Here is a 21458-nt window from a genome sequence, read left to right on the forward strand (position 1 = left end):
GATGGGTGTTGGTGGGGGGATGGGCAAAATAGTGATGGGGATTAAGGAGGACACTTCTTTTTTAATTTATTTATATATTTTTTTGAAGATTTTATTTATTTACTTGACAGACAGAGATCACAAGTAAGCAGAGAAGCAGGCAGAGAGAGAGGAGGAAGCAGGCTCCCCGCTGAGCAGAAAGCCCAATGCGAGGCTCGATCCCAGGACCTGAGACCATGACCCGAGCTGAAGGCAGAGGCCTAAACACACTGAGCCACCCAGGCGCCCCTAAGGAGGACACTTGTGATGAGCACTGAGCATTGCATGTAAGTGTTGAACCACTACATTGTACAGCTGAAGCTAATATAACAATGTATGTTAACTAACTGGAATTTAAACAAAAACTAAAGAAATAAAAGAAAACAAAAAAAAGAGGATAGTCTTTAAATATTTCACTGTATAATGAATATTACTTCATCTTCTCATTTTCCAAAACAAAATTAATAAAATGCTCATTCATAATGAATCAGAAAATATATGAGATTAAAGAATAAAATTTAAAAATCTACCATCTTGCTATAAATGCATAAGGGGTTATGGTAGGCACAGTTTTTAACCAACTTATTTTACTTATTTCTATACCAATTCATCCCTTTTCATGTTAATAAACAGACTATCATCGTGTTCCTGGCTGTATTGTTTTTTTTTTTTTTAAAGATTATTTATTTATTTATTTGACAGAGAGAGATCACAAGCAGGCAGAGAGGCAGGCAGAGGGAGAGGAGGAAGCAGGCTCCCTGCCGAGCAGAGAGCCCGACGCGGGGCTCAATCTCAGGACCCCGAGATCATGACCTGAACCGAAGGCAGCGGCTTAACCCACTGAGCCACCCATGCGCCCCTGTATTGTATTTTTAAAATGACTTTTAATTGAGATAACAACACACATCACACGTTTGGTTTGATCAGTTTTGACAAGTGTTTACATCCCTGTAATCACTACCAAAAAAAGATAAAAACTTTTTCCATTAATTCAGAGAGTTCCTTCATGCCCCTTTCTAATCATTTCCTGCTTCAGTTGGTCCAAAAAAGAAAGACATTCTTACTTCTTCATTTCTACCATAACAGATAAGTTTAGCTGCTCTTAGACTTCGGCAGTATTCCACTGCATGAATATGCTACATTTGTTCATCTATTATCTTTTGGATGGACATTTGAACTGTTTCCAATTTGAAATTACCATGAAAGACTCTGCTATGAAAAGGTTTAAACAAGTCTTTCTGTGAGCATGTTTTCATTTCTCTTAGGTAAATTCCTAGCAGGTGGCTCCTAGGTCTCATTATGTATGTTTTACTTTGGAAAACTCTGAGGGCTTTCAAAAAGCAACTGTCCCATTTTTCTTTCCCACTAGCAACATGAGAGTTCCAGTTGCTGCACATTCTTGTCAACTCTTGGTGCTGTCATGATCTGTGACTTTAGACATTCTAAAGGGTCTGAGGTAGAACTTGTAGTAGTTTTAATTTGTATCTCCTTGATGACCAGACATTAACCAGCCTGAGCAAACACACATTCCTCCACTGCTGCAGCCTCATAAACTTCTTCCAGGTGTCTGAACATGCCAAGCTCTTGCTAATCCCTGGCCCATAATCACAATTCTCCTCTCATAACCTGGAATTCCTTCTCCACTCCTACCTAGCTGGATAATTCTAAACCTCCTTCAGGTTTCAGCCTGAATACCACCTGCTTTAGGAAGCCTTCAAAGACACCCTTCTTACTTCCATAGAAGGAAACACTTTATTGTGATACTATGTTTAGTATATGTGCTGCCAAAGCGAGCACACAATACTATGTTTAATTACATGTCTTCCCTGTTCTGCCTTGAAGACAGGAATCAGGCCTGTCTACTCACCTCCTATATCCCTGGAACCTAGCACAGTAAATGTTGCTGAATAAATGATGTGGAGTAAACAAGGGAAGTCTTTAGAAATCAGATAATCTTTTTTTTTTTTAAGATTTTATTTGTTTATTTGACAGAGAGAGATCACAAGTAGATGGAGAGGCAGGCAGAGAGAGAGAGAGGGAAGCAGGCTCCCTGCCGAGCAGAGAGCCCGATGTGGGACTCGATCCCAGGACCCTGAGATCATGACCTGAGTCGAAGGCAGCTGCTCAACCCACTGAGCCACCCAGGCGACCTGGAAATCAGATCATCTTTGAGCTGAGTCTTGAAAAATGAGTAAGACTGAGATTATCCAGTGCACAAAAGGAAAAAAAAAAAATCTAAGCTTCAATTCCTGGCCAAAGTCCTAAACAAGAAATAGCATGAGTTTGAGGATACCGCCTGTGGCTCAGCAGGGCTGAGAGTAGAATGGGAGGCAGGAAGTGATCAGAGGTAAGGGTGGACAAGGAGGGAGGTATCAGAGCAAGAGCCAGTGTGTGCCAGACAAAAGAGATGGGTCTGTACCTTTTGACACTGAAGCGTCAATGAAGCATTTTAAAGCCAAGAAATGACATGGACAGAATGATATATTAGAACCCTAACTCTGCTGGAGAAATGGAGGACACCTCCATTTCACAGACAGAGCTAGAAACAGGAAGACCAGCTGGAGGTTTTCATAACAGCAGGAAACAAAGAGTAATGGGGATGGAGCTGGGGTTCAGAGCACAGAAATACTTAAAAAGGCGTAACTAACAAGGCTTAGGGGACTGACTGGATGTGGCCTGAACAGGCAGACGGAAAGACAGAACACACAATGCTTAACGACACTGGTTCTGGGGCAAGGCTGCCTGGCTCTTGTGTCCTACTTATTAGCCGGAGGATCCTAGGGGTGTTCCTTTACACCCCTACCTCAGTTTCCTCATAGGAAACTTAACTCTCATCTTAACTCGTAAGAAAGCTATAGGATGGACTGAATAAATTCACGTAAGAGCTTACACCGTGCCGTGTTAAGCACACAGGAAGTGTTAGCTGTTACTATTACCACTAAACTATTACTATTACTATTACCACTATTACCACTAAACAGGGAAAAAAGAAGTTGAGGTTGGAGCTTTAGATCTGGAAACAGTCCAGACACCTAGTAATTACAACAACAGGGTGGATGTGCCTGCAGGATGAAGAGAAGAAGCAAAATGTATGACCCCACGGGCGAGAAAGGGACGTGGAGGAAGTGAGCAGAGGAGGAAATTGAGGGGATGAAAAAGGAATGCTCAGAAGTGCAGGGAGAGACACAGGAGAGAAAGAGCTCTGGGTCACAGACGACAAAAGAGGAAAGAATTTCAAGGACAGTGGAGTGGTCAGGGTTGACGCTGCAAAGCCTTTAGGGGGACCAAGGAAAAATCCAGCGGACAGAGCATCAGAGAAGTCCCTCAGGGCTTTTGCCAGAATCCACAATGTAAACAGAAGCAGGCAGCTGAAATGACTGAGGGCTAGGCAGAAGTTACGAAAGCTGCCTCCTCCCGGGAACTGAACTGGGAATGGAGGAGCTGGGGGTGGACCTTATACTTTTTCAAATACTCATACGCTGCTGCTTCAACTTAGAACCCAAATTATTTTAGACACCGGTGAATTGCTTTGATTCCTTTGATGAAATGCTATGTATCTTTAGGCTCTAAAATCAATCCAAATCTGCAGTTTACTCTGAACATCACAAGACACACTGTAACTTCTCATTGCTCTGCAAATTTTACAGCAGCCTTCGGTCAAATACCGTAAAATTTGACCTGTATAAAATGTATAATAAATTAACCTGTATGAGAACTTTAAAGGTACATTTTTATAGTGAACTTGAAATGTACATCAATAAGTTTGGATTTGTATTATTTAAGAAGGTGATCTCAAACATTTGTCTGATTTCAATAAGCAAACAGATAGTTAAGAAAATAGTACAAGGTTCACTTAAATATAAACCTAGAAAAAAAGGTAGAAGGGATTGGTAGAAAGATGAAAAATTTTCCATTCTTGGGATGCCTGGGTGGCTCAGTTAGTTAAGTCTGCCTTCGGTTCAGTTCATGACCCTGGGGTCCTGGGATAGACTCCTGCATTGGGCTCCCTGCTCAGCGGGGAGTTTGCTTCTCCTCCCTCCCTGCTCCTACCCCCCGCCCCCCAGCTAGTGCTCTCTCTCATGCATACAGTCTCTCTCAAATAAATAATCTTAAAAAAAAAAAAAAAAAAAAAGACTTTGCATTCTTGGCAAAGCAATGAAACCCAGCAATGTGGTGAAGATAAAATATTTTCATTAGCTGTAATATCAATAACCATTCACTTTGATACCTTTCCTCCCCACACACGTGAAGCCTTATTTCATACCAAAATGTCCACATGGAAGCTGGTCAAGACTTCGGTGAACACATAAACTGTTCTAGATTCCAACAACTCATTGGGCTTCTTCACTGAACACCAGTCTCAACAGCAGGAGCACATGCACTGTTAAAAACCTGTCTCAGTGTCTCAGAGCCGAGAGGAAAAATAAGCATGTAATATGCTGGGCGCTAGTCAAGGAAATGCTAAGGCTAATGTTTCAGCTGTTTGGTTCTGAATAAGGATTCACATTTTGATGTATTATAAACATCATGCAGTATTTAACTGCATTTAGCCGGAAAATATTCAAATATGAAGCCTAAAAAGTATGTTAACATCCTAGTCATTTTCAAAAATAAAACAAGCATAGACAGAAAATGTGCTGATTATTTAATGGGAGGCAGTTTCTTTTAAATCTACTGGATATGTGTTACAAGTAGGCACCATGACTATAATTGATTAAATTACTTTGAATCACAAAATGTAAAAATAAGAAAGCTAGATGTTGTTTGCATGGATCTCCCTTTAGTTAACTAGGTTCTCATTTTTAAAAGCGTATAGAGCTGAATACTGCTGCCACAGGGGGTGAGAATCAAACAAGTCACTGCTAGAATAGATTATGGGGATCATTTGAGTTATGTTTCTGTTAAGTTCCCACAATCAATTGGTATTCTTCAGGGACAATAAAAGCTTACATGGAACTCTGCTGGAATTAACAGGTTCTGTTCTGCAACAGCTAGCTTGCAAATTTAGGTACAGACATATAATCCATAGACTCATCTTCAAAAAAGAAAAAATAAGCCATTGCATAAGCATTATACTAGCAGTCAAAAAAAAAAATTCTATCAGTAACACCACTTAGTGCAAGCTCAGAATTTTAAATCCTGAGAGCACACCTATACATCTATTAACTTTTCTCCAAAACATGTATTTAGGCAAGAAATACTAAGAATGTAATGTTTAAGTAAGTAGGGGAAAATATGCTATCACCCTAGTTCCACAGATAAATGTAATCAGTGAAAAAAAAGTGAATGATTATACCAAGAAGGGAGAAAAGTTTGACAAAGCTTGATCAGAAACAAAACTCATTTGCCCTAATGTTGCCATAAAACAATGTTTTCTTTGGGGCACCTGGGTGGTTCAGTTGGTTAATTATCTGACTTTGGTTCAGATGATCTCGGGGTCCTGGGATTGAGCCCCATGTCAGGTTTCCCTCTCAGCAGGGGGGATCTGCTTGTCCCTCTCCCTCTGCCCCTCCCTCCACTTGTGTTGTCTCTCTCTCTCTCTCTCAAATAAATAAAAACTTTAAAAAACCAAAAAGAACAAACAAACAAAAACAGTATTTTCTTCAAGCAAAATGGTATCATCAAGATCAGGCCTATATTCCAGAATATTTCCCATTGCCAAAATAACATCTGTCAAAAAAGTTTAAGACAATGAATTAGCATTACATTCTAATTTGCATTACCACTCCCAACATCTTACCATTTTCTATCCTTAATCTTAGGTTGACTCCCATGAAATTGGTATTTTGTACATCAAAAATGGTGAAATAATGGCCATTTCATACACCTCAACCTAAGTAAAATGGCTAACAGTGTAGAAAGAGAGAGACATGCAACAAGCTAGACTAAGGAGGAGGGGACTATCCTCGTGCCATAAATTGGTGGCATTTCTGGCAGATACTGCACAGATGAAACTAAAACTATTCAAGTACTGACTTGCCCTTGCCCTACAAGAACAATCAACATGGAGTCACAAATCATAAAAAGAAAGGACTCGGAGAGATTTGGGCAACAGCCCCTCATCTGGAGGTCCAAGGACTGAAGCAAAGCTGTATCTTGAGACAGACACTTATCACTATCTCCATACTTCAACCTGAGGGCTCTTGGCGAGTCCCATCCTACAGAGCCAAGGTCCTTACTGCCACAGAAGGCGGCTCCCTAATGCAGCCATGCTGGGAGGAATCAAGCATGGCCTCACTTTACAAAAAGCAGCAGGCAGCAAGCCCAGTTTCCTACAGAGGCAGCTGGACTCTTTCCTATACTCTAGTGAAGCAGGACCTTCAGACAGGCCAAAGTTCTTATTTGGCTTACTTGTCACAAAACAAAAAGCTGAGTGGAGAAAGCTAATCCTGGCCTCTGCAGCCTCACCCAGCAGAAAGCAAACACTTCATAAATCTCTCCATCTTCCCACAGCCCAGCTCCTCTCTTCCCCTCGGCCACTCCTATTCAGGACAGGGACATCTTCTCCAGCTGCTGGGTCTCTGATGATCATGCAGTCTTTCAGAATCCAGCTCTCCAACAAAGGAACTGAGGGGACATACATCAGCTAGCTTTCTTGTTTGCCAACAACACCTGCCAACTGTGGAGAGAAAAGGCACTGGGAGACTCTGCTGGGCACACAGAACGGAGGATGGCAAGTCCAGGCTTAATGAAGGGCTGGAAGAAAATGAGAGGCTATGCTACAGGAATCACAGGGACCAGGACAGGAAGAGTCTTGTAAATGTACCAGGACTGTGAGGGATGACCTACAACCTTCCTCTACGTCTGCCTCTCCTGCTTCCATCTGTCCACCCTCATTTCACTCAGATGCTTACTAATGACTCACAATGCTAGGTAGTAATATACAGATTAGCTGAGCTCAGGCCATAGCTGGCCTGTCTGACCTGAGGCAGGAAGATGGAGGATCTGACGTGGCTGAGAGACCATTTCCCAAAAGGAAATCGGGGGAACGGCCGCTGGCCAGTCAATATTAAATAACACCCATAACAAGGAAACAGAGTATTTAGTTAGAGCAGGAAGGAATTGAGGCCAGTTACACTCTCTGTTTTGGGACAAATTCCAGGTATATATCCTTCTGTTATTGGTCAAGGATAAATAAAAAGGGGGAAAATACTTGGACTTATAGGGTGCTACATAAAGAATGCAGAACTGAGGGCTAAAAAACAAGCAAACAAAAACAGTTAAAACCAGGCATTCAAAGGCAGAAAAGAACATGTTTCATTAGCCCAGAGAACTGAATCTGAGGTGGGGGAGAAAAAGAGCCCTTAAGAAAAATCTCCCAAACACAGTAAATATACAAAGAAATAAAAAAATGCATGTGCAAAAGAGAGACTCAATAACTAGAAAATTCAATCTCCAAAGAAAATAAAAACAGTACATAGTAAAAGCAGAACACATTAGCCGAAGATATGCTTGAACTGACAGACAGAAAATTTAATAAGTTATACCTAGATACGTGGTCAAAATTTAGAACTTTATGGATAAAATTTTAAAAATCCTAAAAATGTCTGAGCGGGGAGGTGGAGGGGAAGGTTATCTTCACTGAAGCAATACATTAAAAAGCTTTTTTAAGAAAGAAAGCATATATTTTATAGTTAAATTCTTTTATTAAAAGATGAAGACGTGGGGAGCCTGGGAGGCTCAGTGGGTTAAGCCTCTGTGTTTGGCTCAGGTCCTGATCCCAGGGTCCTAAGATCTAGCCTCATATCAGGCTCTCTGCTCAGCAGGGAGCTGCTTCCCCCCCTCTCTCTGCCTACTTATGATCTCTCTCTCTCTCTCTCTATCTCTCTCTGTGTCAAATAAATAAAATCATTTAAAATAAATAAATAAATAAAAGATGAAGACTCTCCTGATGACTTCGGAACTAAAATCTATATTGAGTGTCCAAGAGTAAGGCTCAAAGTGACAAAAGTTAAAATAACAAGAGCTTTTAATATTTGTTAAGGACTTCAAATACACCGGGCATTGGGCTAAGATTTGTATTCATTCAATCCTCATAAAAACCAAATAAAATATGTCCCAATATTATCCCCACTTGACAAACGGAAAAAAAAAAAAAAAAACGAGGCACAGAGAGATTAGGTAATTTGCCCAAAGTTCACACAGTAGATGGGAGATGTCAGAATTTGAACCCAGGTAGCCTAGTTCCAGGGCTCAGCCATTTGAACAGCTGTTCTAAATGAATTCTCTTTAATGTAAAAAGGACAGCAGAGATCAGGCAAACCCCAACAAACTACAAGTGAGTGGTAGTAATAGTAATTTTAGTTATTAAAAAGAGAAAAGGTAGTTATTTGTTAATGGTGAGAGTTAAAATTTATGATCAAAAAAAGAAATACTCAGCCCAAGAGGGTCCAAACCTTACAGCCCCATTGTAGATGTTCAAGAAACAGATGCAGAATGAACGACAGAATGAGCTAATAAGCAAAGACCGGGCATGAATCCTTTTGTACTGAATTTAAAAATAATAAAATCCCTAAAAATAAAAGGAAGTCAACAGGGGAACAGGGACAAAAATAGGTACAGTCACTTCTGCTATAAATGCTTGCTTCAAAAACAAAAATTTACTCCAAAGTGAATGACTATATCAGGGAGCAAATTTTGTATTGCTTAAGTGAAATTTTGTCCCTGAGAAAAAATAAAAGAAGGCAGAAAACTGCATCCAGCTGAACCAGCCACAAAGGGACACATAAGAGACACACACACACACACACACACACACGCGTGTACACATGTGCCTCCAAGGTCTACCAGCTACCTCAGTTCACTGCCTGTGTTCATGACCATCCACATATGCCAAAAAACTTTCTGTCAAGTTTCAGATAACCCACTTTCTACTACTTTGCACTAACTCACAATCTGTACCCCTTTTGACACCCAGGTCTACAAGCAAATCTCAGGTCTTTTATTGTAGCATTTGCGTATTTCTAACCACCTAACATATGTAAAACTCTACCAGCATCTTTATTATGTTCACATCTCGTGTGTGTGTGTGTGTGTGTGTGTGTCACTGGCAAAGTTTAAGAATGCTGTGCCCTGTCAAGAAGAAAAAAAAAGGTCTGATGGATAATGATGGAAAACCAATTCTCCCCAAATTATCTTTAAATGTTTGTGTCAACTTCCATCAAAATCCTTTTCTTTTCTGATATGGTAGGAAGAATTTAACAAATTAATTTTAAAGCTCCTTGGGAAAATTAAGAGGTCATTCATTAAAGGAATTTTTCAGTAAAGAAAGACAAGGGGAGATTTAAACTGTCTGTTAATAAAACAGATCTTAAAGCCCCAACAATTAGAATCAAGCAGAAAAGTCCAAGAAAATGGTCAGAAAACCCAGAAATCAATGCATATTTAAATACAATAAAGACCAGCACTTCAAATCAGTAGGGGAAAAAATGGACAATTTACATCTTAGGGCAGCAGCAGAGCACAGCATGGGAGGGAATGGCCTGTGGGGCTGGACAGGCTGCCTGGATGGCACACCAGCCAGGAGCGTCCCAGCTGGGTGACCCCAGACGACCAGTGTCTTTATCTGTGAAATGAGGACAGTCATTGTACCTACTTCACAGACTGCTGAGAGGATTATCAGTTATCATTTGTGAAGTGCTCAGAACAGCCACTAAAACAGTAAGTGCTATATATGTGATATTAAATAAATAAAAGAAAGCAGTTCATGCCATGATAATCCTTAACCTCGTGGGAACAGAGGGGAGAGAGACATGGGGAACAGAATCGCCCATCGTACCACATTATAAAGATAAATTTCAGCATTTTAAAAACTGAATGATAAATTAAACTGGGTGGGGGGAAAGGACTGTTCATTTGATCTTTAGATTGGGAAAGTAAAGCATTAAGAAAACAGATTAATATGTTCAATTACATAAGAATTTTTAAGTCTGTATATCAAACACTAATAAGTAAGAAAATAACTTGAGGGAAAATACGGGTTGATGTACACGCATATAAACTTACAAATGGGTAAGAAAAAGTATACTATGGAGCAATTCACAAAAAACTTAGCCTGTATATATGAGAAAATATGCAACATTATCAGTAATCAAAAATTCAAATTAAAATATTTCAACCATCAAATTGGTCAAAGTTTAAAAAAAAATTATATTGGAAGCCAACTAGGCAGAGACATTGGTACAATTCTATATGGAAGACAGAAGAATACTCTGAAACAATCTTCCCAGGGGTCACTTTGATTATAAGCTTCAAAAGCCGTTTATAATATTGAGCCCCTTTGACCTAGTAATTCAATTTCTGGGACAAAGGTGGAACACAGGATTTCAATAGCAAAGTTTCAAGTCACTTTTTCAGAGATGAACCAGAAACAAGGAAAAAAGGATGTGAAGAAATATTTTAAGTTTCAGATAATAAGGCTAAGAATTTTTACCTTCTAAAAATTCAACACTTCAGTGTATAATTAATGTTTAATATTACCAAATTGCAAAAACAAAAACAAAAACAAAAACACAAAGAAAACAAAAAACAAAAAACAGTTTTAAAACAAACCTTTTAATAGCATCCTTCTTCGGCTTATCTATAGTATCCCACCACTTTGAAAGGTAAGAAATCTCAGACCACATAAATTTTCTCCGTGAGTCTTCTTTCAGCTTGATGACCATGTTATTAAAAATATACTGAGTCATCTCTCTAAAGTAGTCATCAAAAGTCTTCAACCAACCTAAATCAAGACACAAATATACAACAAAGGTCTGATTCATATGTCTGATTTCAACTGAGTCACATTCCATTGCATCACCTTTGGAAGCCCTTACATATTTCATTCATATGAAGACACATTTAAAAATTTCAGAAATGTTTCAAGTAGTGAAATTCCATTTCAACGGACCCAAAACTCAAAAAGTCACTGATGACAAGAATACTCTGAAAACTGCAAAATTCAGATAGAAATGAGGAAAAAATGAGAAAACGACCTGAGGACAAAAAGTATTTATTTATGCTTAATAATTATGGTATCAAATTCAATTACTTATATCTATCTCTAATTTAAGGAATTCGCTTTAATTTTAAAAATCTGAACAGCATTAATTAACAAGCTGGTACTACTCATAATATGGGATGAAAACTGTATCTTTTCAAATGACATCTGAAATTTCCTACCCATTTTAGTAAGTTAAATCAAGAAAAAGAAAATCACAAGAATAAACTGTATCTAAAAGCCAGAAGCAAAGTAGTAAGGTAATTAAGAGCCCTATTATGAATACAGAGAAGTAGAATTCTGCCAAGAACAGGCATTAGTTTCCAAAGGCTGTAAATTATTCCATTTTTTGGAAGCACAAACTGACACTAATCAAACACCACAAGTGTATACATGTACGTCAGGTCTTTTTCAAAAGAAAATTGCAGATATTGAGGACTTAGTTCTTGGACTTTTCTCAAATATCCTGGAAATTTTATCTAAAGATATTTGCAATTTCACTATAAAGAAACATCATTTTATAAGATTTTATTTATTTGCCAGAGAGAGAGAGAAGAGACCACAAGCAGGGGAAGCGGCAGGCAGAGAGAGAAGCAGACTCCCTGCAGAACAGGGAGCCCGATGTGGGGCTTGACCCCAGGACCCTGGGAGCATGACCTGAGTCAAAGGCAGACACTTAACTGGCTAAGCCCCCAAGTGCCCCATTACTATGAAGAAACATTTTTAACAAGACCCATACTTCCAAGCATAGCTCTGCCTGTCAGAGCATCAAAGCAACATGATGAGCGGATGAGGCAAAATCACGCCTACCTGTCTATTGGCCAAAGAGACCCTTTAGAGAACAACCTCTTATCTCTCAAGTCTTACAGAGGTAGGAGTTTCTATACATCCAGGCTAAATGACTTCTTTATTTTTTCCAAACCTCAAACATGTGGGATGACTAAATTATTAAGGGGTCAATGGGTTAGTTCTTTTTGTCTATAATTAATATCTAAAATATACTATATTGGCTGGAAAAATATTAAAATCTGCTAGGACAGGTAAGACAATACAACGATTTTGACAATGAGCTTCTGAAAAGGGCACTGCCACTATGACTATATTTCTCCCTTTTAACTAAAATCTATTCATTCAATGCATAGTTATTTAGTGAGCATGTACAAAGTGCAGGTTTGAATGCAGTGTAAAATATTCTTTATAGGACTTTCTTGATCTAGAACACTTTTAAGTACTTTTAAAGTCACCAAAGAAATACTACGTGGATAATTCAACTTTTCTATGTTCAAACAAAAAGCTTGTACATAGAGGAAATTCAAAGATAGCTCACTAAATAGTGGTTTGCAAAGAATTCCATTTTGCTTGGCTAAGATACAAACCTGGATTCCTGCCCCAGAGCACAAAGCCAAGATCCACATCTGGATTCCCCAAGACAAGGAAAGAATATCCAACCTACCCCTAGAATGCTCTAACTCACTGCTGAGCCCAACATGTCAACATCCAAGACAAAAAAAAAAAAAAAAAAAAAAAAAGTGCTCAGCCCTGAGCCCAGGATATAACACAGGACTTGATAAATACTAGTTACTATTATTTTTTCATCTTCATCAGTCTTTAATTGCCCCTTCCCCATCTCTACAATCAAAACGGGTAAAAGAAGAAATAAAAGATATTTCTAACATCTAAATTTTGAAAAGTACACATTTATTTAAAACATTTATATCAGCTGTTCTACATCTTAAACATATTGGTGACCCAAAACTTTGGTTTAAAAAGAATTCATTCTATGGCCCTGTTATGAGCTGAATTGTGTCCCCTCAAAATTCCTACGTTGAAGTCCTAAACCTCCATACCTCAGAATGCAACTGTGTCTGGAAGAAAGGGTCTTTCAAGAGGTGATTAATGTATAATAAGGTCATGAGGGTGGGTCCTAATTCAATGTGTCTTTATAAGAAAAAGCAATTAGGACACACATACACACAGAGGAAAGACCAGACAAAGACAGAGTGCTATCTGCAAACCAATACAAGAAGGCCTTCGGAAGAAACCAAGGCTGCCAACACCTTGATTTTGGACTTCCAGCTTCCAGCTACCAGAACCGTAAGGAAATGATTTTCTGTCACTTAAGCCACCCAGTCTGTAGTACTTTGGGATGGAAGCCCCTGCAAACTAACTTAGCCCTAGGACAAATCAGTGTTGTTACCATCCAAAAAACAAAGATTACGATGTGGAGAGAATTTATTTTACCAAGTACCATTGTAATATTTAATTTAACACATATCTACCTACATATTGCAAGACTCAGCTAAAATCACATGTATGTAAGTAACATCTACTTCTGTACCCTATATAGGTGCAGTAAGGACCATGTAAATTCTTGAAATGTCTCTGTGAAAATTACTGTCTTTAAGACATCACACATAACTTTGACCTGAATTTCAACAAGGGTCAAAGCTAAGCCCTAATTATTTGGCTATTAACTCAATAAAAGAAAAGAACTATGAATAACAGAAGGACTCCAAAATTAATTTAATAATAAAACTCTGGTAATCTAGCATAGAAAGGAAATTTAGAAGAAATTGTCTTTATGAAGATGAAAAAGTAACAGGTTTTTTTTTCTTTTTTAAGCACAATTACGTGTTTTCATCAGTTATAATTTGTTATTAGCTAAGACCCCTTCAAAGAATAGTTTATCACAGTTTTCATAAAGAAATCACAGTGACTGATTAATCCATTTTGCCTTCAACACTTCATTTGCCCTTCAACAATCACACAGAAAATATGTCAAAGATATTTACGTGAGCCAAAATACATGTTCAGAGATGTCAACTTAAAAGCCTTCCATAAAACTCATCTATAATAGATACTAATATCACTACAATACAGCACAATTAATGAAGAATGAACTAAAAGATAGCCTCTTGCAGCTTTCAATATTGAGTAATATAACAGTAAATTAGCTTTTATTGCTCTTATACAATAGAGTAATCAAGTATTCCCTCTATACTGAATTGGCTCTTTCTTTTCCTCAATTACTGTAAAACTACAATTGTATATTAACATGAGACCAATCAGAAAGATAGTATTTTATGAAAAGTTGTATGGGACGATTTTCTGTGACATAAAATTATATTCCTACCTCTGGATTTAATAATCTTAGGACATTCAGTAGCAAACTGATTTACTTAAGTGGTCAATTCACAGCCTTTTTCTTTCCCTTGAATACACTTGGAAATTGAACTGGGGCTAGAATAGCACGAAGAATACCTTTCCATTTCCTCTTTTTCCCCTCTAACAACACTCTAACCCATAAAACAGCTAATCACCATTTTTTAGTAAGTGGGGAAATATCTGAAATGAAGAATACATAATTAGAAGTTCTATAAGGCAGGCATAACTCCAAATTCGCTATCACTATTTTATCATAAAAAAGTTCTAAAATATAAAGCCTAATAAAGTTGACAACTCTACTGCTTATTTTTAATGCATATGGACAATTAAGCATCTCATAGCTGTTCACTGATAAAACACAATTTTTTAAAATTTGACTCTTGATCTAGCTTCAAAGCCCAAAGACTTTTTGTGGGGCTCTCATCCTCAGAAGGAACACTCAGTTTTATTTGGTTCAAGGGCATACACAGCACCCATTTAAGACCTGGGCAAGGGGATCCCTTCCTGAGCCCTGGACACTTGAAGGATCGTCCCATTCTTCCTCTGACCACACTCCTTTCACACAGTAAATTCCCAAAGCAAAGAACCTCCCCACACAGAGCCTGCCCTGGCCTGCCCTCTCGAGTACCAGGGCCCAGAAATCTGTGCTCCAATGGCTCCAAGACAGTTTCTAGAGCCCACCAGGAGCCTTCAATAGGACAGTCGGCCTACAGGTGGTAACCTCCCTAGCCTGAGCAATGGGCAGGGCAGATGCAGTTTGCAGAGGTATGGGAAGAGTCCTGGGGTGTGTGCAAGCAAAGGAGGGCAGGTTTAGGACAGGGCCATTTCTGGGAGATGTAACTGGGCTACCAGAAGCTGGCTCTTTCCACACACACCAACACATTCCAGTGGAGAACTGGAGCCTGATGCATCTCAACCCACGTCCGGCCTTCCTGATAACGGTTCTGTTTCTCAAGGCAGGAGGAAAATACCTATTTTTATTTAGCAACGTATCAATGTGATTTATGACTTTTAAATGTTTATACAAAGGGTCTGAGGGCCTCCAGGTATTTCTGCCCCAATTCCTACAAATTTAAGAACCTATAACCTGAACTTCAAAGCAGTCAATTCTCATGAAGCTGGCACCTGGTATGAAGCTTACACTGTCAAGAATTCAGTAAGTATGTGATAGATGAATGAAATGTATGGCCAAAAGGATGGGGGCGAGGGGAAGGTATATGAAGTATAGATGTAAGTTTATTCCTCCAACTAGAAATGAAACCAAAAGGAAAAGACACGGCACACATACACAATTAGCTCTAATGCATTCATTGTCCGTTCTGATGCTAACCTAATAATCTTTGGCCATTGTCTTTTGAAGCTGTATTTTATATTTAGAAAAAGCTATGTCAGCCCTAAGATGATTTAAAACACACAACCCAAAGAGGGCATGCCTCTCAAATCAGTGCTACACTACTGTGATTTTAACTGCTATGATGATTTTTTTAATGACTATATTTATTCTACACAAAGTTAAATAGGTACCAACTGTTAAGAACACATAAGAAATTTTGAGTCAAAAATAATTATAGCCAGATAATAAACACACAAAAACTACAACTGAAGCTTCAGATTACTTCTGTTTTAACAGGATATTCGCAGATTTAAAAATAAGTACAAATATTCATAAAATAGGAAAGCTTCTTTAATTCAGGAATTATGTTATTGTCTACCAACATACGATCAACAGGTTTCTTTTTTTTTTTCCAATTTATTTATTTTCAGAAAAACAGTATTCATTATTTTTTCACCACACCCAGTGCTCCATGCAAGCCGTGCCCTCTGTAATACCCACCACCTGGTACCCCAACCTCCCACCCCCCCCGCCACTTCAAACCCCTCAGACTGTTTTTCAGAGTCCATAGTCTCTCATGGTTCACCTCCCCTTCCAATTTACCCAAATTCCCTACTCCTCTCTAACGCCCCTTGTCCTCCATGCTATTTGTTATGCTCCACAAATAAGTGAAACCATATGATAATTGACTCTCTCTGCTTTCATCATTTGTTAAACCCTTCCACAGTTGACTGCAATAGCCAGTCTTACACTTAAGGCATCACATACCATCTTAATTGGTATTATTGCATCTGTTTTAATCAAACCTAATGGTTAATTTTAATTCCAACCTTTCTATTATAAGTTAAGCCTGTCTCCACCCTCCCTCAACCCAACAGACTGTGAAAGAGCTTAAATCAATGTCCTGTTCCAGATTATTCATTCAAACACATTCAAACCTCTAAGAAGGCAAAGCAATAAAGTTCGTCAGTGAAAAGAGATTCCACAGTGAAAATATGAACAAAATGCTGTGGGAATAAAGAAGTGGTGAATTACTACCATAAGGACAGAAGAGATTCTTAGAATAGTCATCATCTGGCTAGAGGAAAAAGGTGGCAGTTCCCAAATAGAAGGCAGAGCATATGGAAAAGACACTAAGCTACAAAGGTCTGTGTCAATTTCAGGGAGCAGAAGGCAGGCGGGTACGGCTACATGGAAGCTTACACAGTGGGAGTATGGAGAGAAATAAAAATAGAAGTGGGGGTCAGATCACTGAAAATCCTCTAAACCGTTCTTGAATCCTGCTGAAAATTTAGGAGAAAGGAAGTTAGGGTGTTTTGATCTGTGCTTTCAAAAATGAATATACGAGGTGTATACTCATATACTATACACTATATATACTCTCTATATACACATATATAGTATATTACATATACTATATACTATACATGAAGGAAGGTGGTAAAGTAAAAACAAACAGGAAACGAGGCCACTGCAAAAATTCTCGTGAAAACATTCATGAGGCCAAGGAGGCAAAATCAAGAGAATATGCTGACAGACGCTCCCGAGAGGGAGGAGAGACTCAAGGATGAAATTGAGGTTTTCCAGAGACCTGTGAGTCTTTCAAAACCTAGAGGCCTGCTGAATCCTGTATATGCTTCTGAACTCGGGTTTCCAGAATCACCTCACCTTTTTTCCAGGTGATTCAGTGTCATCTAATAGTTTTCAAAGCGTATCAGCTTCACTTCCACTAAGTTGTTTGAGATACAGCACTTTTTGAACCCATGTAAGATGTCCTCACTGGAAATTCTATCCGACACCACGGGAGCCGTTTGCATTACTGTTAGGAAAGCTGGGGTTTTGTTCATCCTACAGCTGTATGTATAATGCCCAATTGTGACTCCTTACTATATTGCTTTTTGAAATGCCCTTTTAAAGACCTGTGTACCTCGATATTTGACTCCTGCATTATGAGATCAACCACCACAAAAATTTCTAAATCTGGGCTAAAGTCACTTCCCTCCCTTGTTAAGGACTCCATCCACAAGCATCAGTTCACAGGACACGCCAGGCCCTAATATGTCCTCCCCAAACAGAGCTTAGTGGTTTGAAAAAAATGAAAAGTGTCTATAATATGAGAGACATCTTTAGAAGCAAAAGTAAAAGTGACTTCCTTCAAGGAGTTACTCTGAGGATATGAGGCTAGTTAGCCTGACAATCAGGCAAATACAGGGCAAATTATCAGTTTCTAAAAGAAACCATTTAAAAGCTAGAAAATACTACTTCTAAATGACTTGCTAATTGTAAAATATGCAGCAATGAGGAAAACCACTCACCATCTCATGTGCTCAAGTACTATTTGAGGACAGGGGCATCCATTTTAATAAGGATAGACCAGAAGAAAAAAGGACAGGAAACATTTGCAGTGAGGGGTCTACTTCTGCGAGATAGTTATAAAATGTTTTATATGATTAATCATACTACAGTAGATGATATCTGATGTGGAAACATTTAAAAGATCTTCTCCTTAGAAGCTCTGCCTGTGGTTTCCTAAGTATTACCTTCAAGAGTCAATATTAAATGTTTCCCAGTCCTGAGTCCAGAGCTGGACAGCTTGGGTTCAAGCCCAGCCCTGCCACCAACACATTACTTGGACTCTTCTGCCTCAGTTTTCTCATCTGTGAAATAAGGGTAGTAACAGGACTTTTGCCATAAAGTTGCTGAGAGCAGAACTGGATTTAATATGTGTATAGAACAGGGCCTGAAACACAGAAAATTCCCATAAGTACTAGCAATTATTTGTATAACTGGCGCATTGGTGAGCTCTGAAGACCCAGACTTGAAAGACAGACAAAAGTAACCAAATTGGGAGAATGAGAACCTGTTTGATGACTACCACATCTCTAGGTGCTACTTGATCTATGTGCTCCTAGGGAATGCAGTCAGAGCCACAACAATCAACCTTTTCCCTCTGAAAAAGAACCTCAATATACCAATTCTAGAGATTGCTTAAAAAAATAATTCTAAAGAGCTGTGTAAACATTTAACTCTTAATGCCAACATTTTCTTAATTAAGATTGCCAGATAAAATATAGGATACCAAGCTAAATTTGAATTTCAGATAAATAATGAACAAATATTTACTATGTGTTCCATATGATATTCGGAACACATAATACACTAAAAAAATTATTGTTTATTGGAAATGTAAGCTTAACTTACTTTTTTTTTTTTTTTTTTTTTTAAGTTAAATCTGGCAACCCAAAGAGCTCCTGGGTGGCTCAGTCGGTTGAGCACCTGACTCTTGGTTTCAACTCAGGTCATCTCAGTCTCCTGAGATCAAGCCCGGAGTCAGGATCCATGCTCAGCGGGGAGTCTCTCTCCTTCTGCCACTCCCCTGCTTGAGCACTCTCTAAAATAAATAAATAAAATCTAAAAAAAAAAAAAAAATCTGGCAACTCTATTAACAACCCAAGTTTCAGATAAATGTGCCGAATTAGTTAATCCCCATAAAGCAAGAAAATCAACTAAAGAAAGTATCTGGAGAAGCAGCATAGTAAAGAGAAAGAACAGAGATCTCAGAATCAGGCAAATCTGAGCTTTAAGTGGCCACCCTGTGCCAATTTATAACTGATGGATCTCAAAGACATTAGTATACCTACTTTAGCCTCACTGTCCTCACCTGGTAAATAGGGTTTAATTTACTAGTTTTGAGGGTTGCAGAATGGATTACATGAAGCAACACACACTTGACACTCACCTAATACAAGACAAGCAATGACTAACAGCCCTTACTCAGTTCTCCTCCATACTATCTTAGCTCCAGAAACTCAAATTTCCCATCACAGTAGCCAAAATCAAGAACTCAGTTTAACCCTCAATTACTGAACAGAACAAAGTGCCCCCCAAACTGTGCCCACGAACAAACCTCCCCTCTCCTGACCATCTCCTTCCACTCTGCAGGTTCCTTTGGCAGCAGGACTTGCAAGTCTTCCCTGTTTTCACCCACCTGTGTAATACCTAACTAGGGCTGCCCAGAACTCTTTTCTTCTGACTGTGCTGAACAATATATGAGCAGGAAAACCTTTCAAATAACTTAATTCTGTGACTGCCTCATGCTTTTGGTCTGTCTCGTTTTTTAAGAATAAGGGTACATAGGGGCACCTGAGTAGCTCAGATGGTTAAAGGTGACTCCTGATTTTGGCTCAGGTCGTGATCTTGGGGTCATGAGACTGAGCTCCACGTCTGGATCTGCACTCAGTAGGGAGACTGCTCAGTAGGGAGACTCTCCCCTGCTTTCTCTCTCTCTAAAATAAATAAATAAATCTTTAAAAAGAAAAAAAAAAAAGAAGGGCACATAAACACATTTCAAATTATGATATAATGCTAAAAGCAAAATTGTTTTCTTAATTTTCAAAACAAAAGCAAAAAATCCTACTCACTCATTTGAATCAATAAAAACTCTAGAAGAATTGCAAATGTACAAAATAAAATGATTTTCCACTGTGGCGCCTGTGCCTAGGTCTCTCTCCTATTTGGAGTCATACCACATGGGGGATTATTTTCTAATGTTCATTTTACAAATTGCTTAACTAACAATATGCTGTCCAACTTTCCATTTAGTATACCTTATCTGCTCTCTACACACTGTGATTTCTTTGAAGGAAAATTAACTAAATATTTCAGCAGTTTAAGTAGTGGGAAGGAAAGAATTAAGATTGTAGATACAAAGGGGCTGTAATTGTGTTTTAATCAGCTTATTAAATATAACATGAACATGTATCAATCAACTAACATTTAATTTCATGGTCTATGATTCAAAACTTTTCAAAAGCGTAACAGTACAAAGTTATCAGCATTTACTTAACAATTCCTTTCCAATTTTGTTTTAACTCATGTAAGCCACATAAAATACTATATGACAATTGTTACATGTCCTCATGGACTGGAAAAAGGCATGATCAGGAATTAAAATACAAACATAATTTGAAATTTATCTGTCTTGTGAGATATCAGAACTTCATCCAAAAAGAAAAATACTAACATATATAAAAACACAGTAATATAATCTTAAAGTTAGGGAACGCAATAGAGGAGTCTTTTAAAAGTCTATCTCAAACACTCCTATCCCCGACAGACAAAACTCCATCGACGAAACAAGCCACAGAGCTAAAGTTTGTTTTAAACTGTTGCTGCAGCAAATGCAAACAAATCTCTCTAAATCTCATTTAGAAAGTAAACCGCCTAACTGCACATTCATTTAGGAGTATTATACGAAGATTTCCCATTACGAAGTCACATTTTGACTCGGAATGTTTGTGCACACACTTATCTCTTTTCTTCCACTGAAAGAGGGGTTTCTTCATGAGTCGAATCATTCATTTAGTTCTTCACAGAATAATTTAGTTTACCTCAACTCTACTTTTGTGAAGGAGCAATGAAAATTATGAAGAAAAGCCAGCGGGTTCTGTTCTCTAGCACTTCGCTTAATAGCAGAAATCTTTCGCTTTAAAAGGTCTGTGTCTGGCCATTATTTTTCCCTCAAGTGGTGGAGGGCCTGAGGGTAAGGGTCATTAACATCTTTTACTAAGACAAAAAGACTCAACTGTGGTTGCTAAGATACCAACGGACAGAGTCACCAATAGCAGTGAGGACCACTGACTGGACAGTCTCCCCAGGGAACAACACACGAACTACTGCTGGAATGCCAAGACACAAAATCTCAAAGGCACAGGCAATCCCTGCCCTTGAAGAGCTTCATATCATCTGCTGTTTGTATTTAAAATTCCAAAGAACATTTTAAATATATTTTTTTAAGGAAGAGAAATAGGACAACAGGAAAAAGAGATGGAGGGAAGGAAACTAAAGAAAAGTGTATGTCAAGGTCCAATGTTTCATCTTAGACTGCAGAGCCACATTCCCTGGTTCATTAGCTTATTTAACCGAGTAAGTCAGTACCATGTGCTGGTTACTCTTCTGGGC

The 21458-nt window shown here is 38.5% G+C and overlaps 1 protein-coding gene across 1 annotated transcript in view; it reads right to left on the minus strand.

The window, feature by feature from the left end:
- MAN2A1 (mannosidase alpha class 2A member 1) overlaps positions 1–21458 on the minus strand; it is a 168161-nt gene that overhangs the window by 116409 nt on the left and 30294 nt on the right. The window contains exon 4 of the mRNA XM_044264348.1: positions 10570–10741. Within this exon, the coding sequence (XP_044120283.1) occupies positions 10570–10741 (172 nt within the window). The remainder of the gene's footprint in view (positions 1–10569; positions 10742–21458) is intronic.

The sequence above is a fragment of the Neovison vison genome, chromosome 1 (assembly GCF_020171115.1).
Source record: "Neovison vison isolate M4711 chromosome 1, ASM_NN_V1, whole genome shotgun sequence".
NCBI lineage: Eukaryota > Metazoa > Chordata > Mammalia > Carnivora > Mustelidae > Neogale > Neogale vison.